At 36.0% G+C, this 7,445-nt stretch overlaps 1 protein-coding gene across 1 annotated transcript; it reads left to right on the top strand.

Annotated features, from left to right (window-relative positions):
• The first annotated feature begins 314 nt into the window (after positions 1 to 314).
• Positions 315 to 2,872, top strand: LOC137818477 (transcription factor IIIB). Its single transcript, XM_068621930.2, has 4 exons — positions 315 to 449; positions 1,282 to 1,436; positions 1,772 to 1,882; positions 2,314 to 2,872. Exons 2-4 carry the CDS (start codon positions 1,320 to 1,322, stop codon positions 2,674 to 2,676), a joined length of 591 nt encoding a protein of 196 aa, XP_068478031.1. The 5' UTR covers positions 315 to 449; positions 1,282 to 1,319; the 3' UTR covers positions 2,677 to 2,872.
• The last annotated feature ends 4,573 nt before the right edge of the window (positions 2,873 to 7,445 follow it).

The raw sequence follows: 7,445 nt of genomic DNA, 5'->3' as shown, positions 1-7,445 counted from the left end.
AAAATATTTTTTTTATATTATACTAAAACCTTTTGAAATATTTAAAAAAATATGACAGTGTTACAAAAAAGAATTTCTGTAATTCAAAAAGTGTGATTAACACAATTTATTCTATTATAAATTTAATAAAGTATCTTCAGGTCGATTCACATTCTTACAAACAACCAAATCTTTATTCCATTTCAAGATAAAATATTCAAAAAAAATTAATAATCTCATTTAAGTATTCAATATAATTTTAATTTAAAATAATTAGTTTTATTAGGCTGCAGAATATTTCTATTTTTTTTTTTTCGAAATGATGAAGACCTTAAAAAATTACATTACATATTTCTGCAACAAGCAATACCTAATCGAAACCTGATAGAATATTTTTGTTTGAGTTAAAAGCGATAGATTGTTCGATGATGAAGAGACGCTGATATTGGCTTTCAATCACTCTCACTCAGGTAACTAAATCTCATTTCATTTCTCAACGATCTATCTATTAACTCATCAGCTTCGAACTTGAAACCCATTATTAGTTTCGTCTTCAAAATTGTTTTTTTCTTTGTGGGCATGCGAAATTCGTTATTCGTTTGACTTCCTACAGCTTGTTGGCCATACTAACATACATGGAGTTTTTGTGGGTTGTTTTAATTGCATAGATTTTAATTTTTCTAAGTATTTTAGTTTTAATTGCGTGTGATGTTATTGTGACCATGGGGTTCTGTAAAATGATTGATTGATGGGTTTGGAGCAATTTTTAAATGTTTGTTTGATTTCCTATGAAGGGATTTGTGGGTTGCAAGCTATGTGTTTGGTCAAATGCCTAAATCAGCTTTGAGTTTCCCTTTGGCTATCATTGTTGGTTGGTTTGGTAAATGTTGATTTTCTTTGTGGGCTGTTCTATGTGGATGGCGCTCTGTTAATAGTGCATGGCTTTGTAAATTTTGTTTGAAGTGTTATTTCTTTAATGGGTCTTGGTGGTAGATTTGATCTGTGAAGTTGTTGGGCCCTTTTACGAGTTTTAACGAGATTGAATGCTATAGAAGAAAATAATAATATTAGTCTGCCTTTTCCCTTCTAAACCTCACTACCAAACATACATTTAGTGATAATAGGGCTTTCTGCTTTAATTTTGACATATATTGTGTCTTGTTTACTGATAATTCAGCCGAGGTTTGATTCTATTTGGCAGTTGCATGAAACTTATTAATTGATCCTTTCTGGAGTTATCAGCTTAATCAATTTTGAATATGTATTTTCCCTGGCATTTCTGAGTTGGATTCCTGTGTACAGAAATTTCCAAAACAGATAGTTGTTGATGATTTGTCAACATGAATAAGTTGTTAGACTTTGGGAGGAAAGCCCTCTTTTATGTCAGGGTGCTTTCTGGTTATGAAGAGCGAAGAATACGACATTATAGGCTGCAGCTTGAGCAACGCGTACAACAGGTCTACCATTTTCTCTTCTACAAACATTTACATTCTTGCTTGTGTTAGTTTCCTGTTGTCTTTTAGAAAACACGAGAAAACAAAGCATTGAATGTTGTGAGCCATTTCATGTGAAGTTAAGACTCTTTTTAAACTGTAATAGCCAAGTGAGTCTATTTTAAAAATCAAATGGGACCTGCATTAGTATCCAGTTAAAGTATGGGACTTGAGTCCAACATTGAACGAATTGGATTCTAATTTGTGGTTAACCTTGTAACTTCATTTTTTATTGCGGTGATGAAGGCTGGTGTGAAATTTATTCTTTATTTTCATTCTGATGTTTTCCCATTGAAAAGGTCCAAGCAAGGAAAGCAGCCATAAATAAAGCACCTGAGAAGATTATTTTATCCGAGATTCGTCGAATGGTTGAAGAGATGCAAAATTTGAATAAGAAGATGGAAGAAACAGTAAGTTGTACTCATGGGAAAATAGAAATTTTGGATTTATATAAATGTATTTTTTCTTTTGGAAATTTATGAAATTTCTAATCCTTTTCTGTCACCTGTAATATGAAGTCACATTGTCTTCTAAACAAAACGTTTTATTTGTTCTTTTTCCCTTGAGAAGTTATACCAACACAAAATGCAGTGAGAACTTCTGTGTGACATTCATTCTTTTTTTCCAACTTTTGTTGATATTAAAATTGGACAAATCATATTCTACAATTTTTCTTTTTGAATGGAAAAATTCATACTGTCATATTTTATCTTAATTAAAATATTCATCCATTATATGAAAGTTCTTATATGATATTTGATTTATTTTCCATGTGTACAGTATAATTTTTTCATTTGTGGCACTCAAATTTGTTGCATGACAAGATGCACATTCTTTGCAGGAGGCAGCCATTGAAGACTATTTCAAGCCTCTAGACAAGGAAGCTGAGCTTATAATGAAAATGCAATTACAAGGGGAAGAGAGAACATCAGAGATGATGATGAAGACACTGGAGAAACAAGCTTCTCTTCAACAACTTGAAGCAGAAAAAAAAGCAGGTATGCATAAAGTTGACAACTCTGAAGCCAACCTGAATGATTCTAAGCTGATGGACGAAGAGAAAGCTTTGAAGGAGATGTTGAAAGAATTGCAAAAGGAAGTTTTGCTTGAGAAAGCTGGTGGAGAAAAAAGTTCTGATAATGTGCATCAAGCCGACAAGTCTCATATCAATTTGAAACCTGCATCTACAACCACCTCTAAATGAAGCTGAGGTTATATAATTTTGAACCATTGGTGATTGCTGATTTTTAGCTTTGAAATGAATTTCAGCTGGGGCTGCTGAAATGTTAATCATCCTTGGTGAATTCAAACTAGCCAAGGCAGGACTAGGGCATATTTGTAGTTTATTTGTATTACTAATTTTGTTCAATAAAATTTTCTTCTTTTGAGGCGTGATAAAATTGTCAGTGTTTTTTCATGAGACAGTTGATTAATAAACCTTAAAACGAAAACACCTTCGGAAAAATATGTTTATGCTTGTCTGCACATTTTCAATCATCCTAGCCAGAGGGTGCATTCTGTTTACTAACGAGGATATATATTCAGGAAATGTGATAAATGGAGTCAAAGGCCTATTATTAGTGCTGATTTCAAAGAGGTTGGATGATTCTATTTGTGAGTAATATTATGCATAAGAGTGTGTGATAATGGAATAAAGAGGTATTGAAAAGTAAAAAAAAAAGTTCCATAACAACCTTATGCCTATGGGACTGCTTCTTCTTGCACCTCCATATATTCTTCTCTCACTTCCATAAAATTTCGTATTTTCAAAAATATCTTTCTGTAATATTTTAGATTACGTAATTGAGAAGTCTTCTTTCAAATTTGTAATTAACTTATGAATTATGTAATTCGAAAGTCTTTTTTATATGTATGATTAGTTTTTGGATTATATAATTCGAAAGTCTTTTTTAGTTTTCAAATTATGTAATCCAGAAGTGTTTTTTCAAATGCGTATTCGGACTACATAATCCCAAAAGCTACTGGATGACATAAAAAGGTGGTATTGGGTGGGAGAAGAACCTATATGTCAAAAGTGTTCCTTCCTGCACCTTCTCCCGGCACTCCCATGTTATGTGAAAATTTGTTAAAAAGATTTCTATAATCCAGAAATATATATTTTCTATTTACACACATCTCAGATTTGAAAGGAATTTTGAGCTAGAACTAGAAACCGAACTGAAATTCCATTTCATTTGACAAAAAGTGTCGAATACAAAACAGATGGGCCTAAAAATTATAAATGCAATACATTTAATAGAAAGAAATGGTTTGTAATTTGTCTGCAACCCAGTGAGGCATGTCTTGGTAGCACGTAGATGACGGGTGACGGGATGGTGATGCAGCTATTGAAGCAAGACACCATCCCCTCATCTCCCCCCCGCCGATTATGCGGCGGACACCCGCTTCAAACTTGCTCCGGGCCACTGCTATGGCCCGGTTCCTCTCCGCCGTCCACGGCCGCAACACTCTTACCCTTAGACTGAACCGAAACTCTTGACTTCCTTCTATTATGGGTGCGCAGTCTGGTCTGGATCAGACTTTGACGCGCACCCCCAGCTGCCTCTCGTCTTCTCTTATGTGACGGGTGATCGCTTCCTCCCGGCGCCGGCGGGACATCCGAACCCCCGTCGGTGCCGGCAGAACCAACAGGGTCAGCTTCATCATCCTCCTCCTCTTGTTCAGTGGCTCCGTTCCACCGAGTGCAGCATAGTGGTTGCGAAAAGTCCCAGCTTGCTTGGTGTCCCCAACCTCATCAAGTGACAGAATCTTTATCTCCAGATAACTCTTTAACCCACCACGCACCTCCTCCGTCCTGCAAAACTCAACAGCAGCTAACTGACGGATCTCGTTACCATACAGCTCAACGGCTTTCAAACCCATACGGGGAGAAACATGGCATAAGCCTCAGACTGGACACGTTCAGGCGGCGGTTCAACAAAGGCAGACGCAGGCTTGAAAAGATCCACAAGCTCATCAATGGCCTCTTCCCGCGCACGCTCCAGCAGGCGAATCTGTCGCTGAAGTGCAATAATCTTCTCCTGGTACTCATTCCGAACAGTCTTCACGTCAGACGAGAAGTCCGAGTGCATGGCCTGAAGGACAAGGCCCCACGTTGACGACCCTGGCAGCCGCACCCTGGTTCCACAACGTACGTAGCAAAGCAGCATCCCCAGAAGTGGATATGAAACGGACCTCATTGATGAAGGCGTCGATGGTAAACCCCAGGGAGTTGATGTTCTGGACAGTGAAGGTAGACATGTTCATATGGTTTTCTCTGAAGAGGGCGCAGGCCTGGTCGACCCTTAGCTGCTTCTGTAACTTCGTTTCATAGCCGAAGCTGCTCGAGATTTGCTCACCTGCAGTGTTAGAACCACCTGCTGCTGCCATTTTAAACAAGGGAAACAAGAAAACAGAATATAGCAGAAGGAAAATATGATCGTAAGCAAGGCTCGTAGAAACGGAAGTGGAAAAGGCTCAGGTACAATCTGGATTTTATAATTACTACATTATGGTTTATAGAAGTTGAAAAGTTTTCCATCAGACCTTCTCCATTCTACAATCCAAAAGTACTTAATTCGAAATATTATTTAAAAAAAAAAGTACATTATGGTTTATAGAAGTTGAAAAGTTTTTCGGAAAATATATTTTAGATTCTATAATTCAGAAATAACTTCTAGATTAGATTCTATAATCCAAAAATATTTTTTGATTTCACTAGAAATATCTTATATTTAAAGAAGTATGAGCTCTCAAAAAAAATTATGGAGGTGCTAAGAAGTCAAAATATCTATAATTATAATAACTTTTGAATTTTCTTTTTAACGTGAATTAGATGTTACAATTAAACCAGTTACTTTCTTACAAGTCAATGATAATATGAACATAAAAAAAAAATCACATTTCACAGATAGTTTAATTAGTTTTGGAAATAATGGATAATTTAGATTTATTTTCTTATTTTCTATTTAACTTTCTAACAAATAAAGCACAATTCATAAAAAAAAATCAACATTGTACAGAAATAAAAGGTCACAATACACACTTTGCAGCAATAGTATTGGGCCAGTGTGCACACTCTGCTACCACATATCCCTGCATTTCATATCTAGATGTAAATAGCTAGTATCCTTTTAGAATATGATGTGTTGTACAACCGTTACTCTCATGTACTCTTTTTTGTTTTTCTTTTTTATCCACAAGTTTTGTAACAGTATATATGATGTACACTCCTTTCATCAAATGATATGAATAATTCATTCCAATCTTTCTCTCTCTCTTTCTCTATATCTTTCCTTACGGTATTAAGAGATTTTCTCAGACTATGTGAGGCTCAACTTCTAATACGTCCTTCAAATCCTCCACTAGTCTTGATACAATTCAAGTAGCCAAGAAGACCAAAGACTCAAGAGACAATTCACACAACAATCAAGTCAAGGTCCCACCAAATATCAGAAGGACCTTACTAGAAGAAAAACTTGGCATAGACTAGAACATTGTTCTTTCTTCTTGTCCTCTTAAAAGATAAAAACATGTTTGTAAATAATTTGGACTCACTTTTGGAGTCCAAATAGCAAAATAGGCTAGAGTACGTTCACATAGTATAAAAGAAAGTATACTTAGTGAAATGGGCTTGTACAAAGCCCTATTTTTCAAGACAAGGCATCTAGAATTATGGTTTTTAACCTACCTTCTAGAAGTTATGCATAAAGGTGTAGTTTTGACCATGGTCAACACCCTAGGCAGCCCTTCTCCCTTGCCATTTATACCCTTCACCCATCTTGCCCACCAAGGCACCCCTTCTTATAAATAGGGTGTCTTGCCTCATGTATTTTGACCTAGATTTTGAATATAGTAAAGAAACACTGCTTGAGTGATTAGTGAGCTTTGTCTCCTAAATGATTTGGGTCTTATCTTGAGTGTATGAGCATTTCAAGTGGCGGCTCTTTCTTCACTTATCTTGAGTTTTCCACCCTCCAAGTGGCGTGATCATCTTCACCATTTTTACCATAAGCTTCCTTCATCTAATCTCTTTTTTCATCCTTCCTTGCGCCATTTATGTTACTTATTAATGTCATTTCCTTTTGGTCATCTTCATTCATTCTTTACTTCCATTGTTCTTATTTATGCCCCTTGCATCATAATCACCTTATTCTTGTGTTTTTCTCTTTACCATTTTGAAGTGAACCTTCACACTTACTTAACCACTTGGTTAAGTTCGTGTCCAGTGAGAATCTTCTTAAGATTCTAACCTTAAATTGCTAATCTAGAAATCATAAATGAGAGCAATTAATTAAAATGTGCAATCCTAAAATCAACTCACATCAAGACCTAACCCAAAATCCTTATAGTTCATATAACATTCACCCTAGTGAAAGTCCCTCATCAGTCATTGTTGTTGCTCCAGCCCTTGTTGGCAACAATTGCCATTCACGGTCTTGGTCATTTCAAATGGTCCTTGTCTCCAAAAAACAAAATGAGTTTTCTCAATGGTTCCATTCCAGTCCCGATTGCCACAAATCCATTATTCCCTAAAGGGAATGATGCAAAATACTCATCATGTCATGGTTATTGAACTCTCTATTGCCTTTCATAATTCAAAGCGTGATCTATCTTGATAGAGCTATCGACATCTGGATTGATCTTCGTGAACATTTTCCAAAGTGATTTACTTTGATTCATAGAACTTCAAAAAGAAGTTTACGCCTGCTAACAGGGCACTCGAAATGTGTCTGATTATTTCACTGCCTTAAAAGCTTTATGGGAAGAAATGGATAATTTTCGTCTCATGGCTACTTGCAGCTGTTATGCCAAAATGTTTCATGCGAAGGATTTCATCATTGGGTTTCTGAAAGGTCTTGATGATTATTTTTCAGTGGTTCGATATCAAGTGCTTCTTATGGACCACGAAGTACCACGAACAAAGCCAACTCCTCCAAAAAGTGTAGCTATTGTCATCTTATCGGTCACACA

This window comes from Phaseolus vulgaris, chromosome 10 (assembly GCF_051622355.1).
Source record: "Phaseolus vulgaris cultivar YP4 chromosome 10, ASM5162235v1, whole genome shotgun sequence".
Classification (NCBI taxonomy): domain Eukaryota; kingdom Viridiplantae; phylum Streptophyta; class Magnoliopsida; order Fabales; family Fabaceae; genus Phaseolus; species Phaseolus vulgaris.
The sequence above is the reverse complement of the archived record's forward strand: the minus strand, read 5'-3'. Positions and strand labels throughout refer to the sequence as shown.

Excerpts from the sequence above, each read along its gene's own strand:
- LOC137818477 (XM_068621930.2), top strand. The coding sequence starts at position 1,320 with ATGAATAAGTTGTTAGACTTTGGGAGGAAAGCCCTCTTTTATGTCAGG. Across the intron at positions 1,437-1,771 it reads TTGAGCAACGCGTACAACAG|GTCCAAGCAAGGAAAGCAGC; the intron begins GTCTACCATTTT and ends CCCATTGAAAAG. Across the intron at positions 1,883-2,313 it reads ATAAGAAGATGGAAGAAACA|GAGGCAGCCATTGAAGACTA; the intron begins GTAAGTTGTACT and ends CATTCTTTGCAG.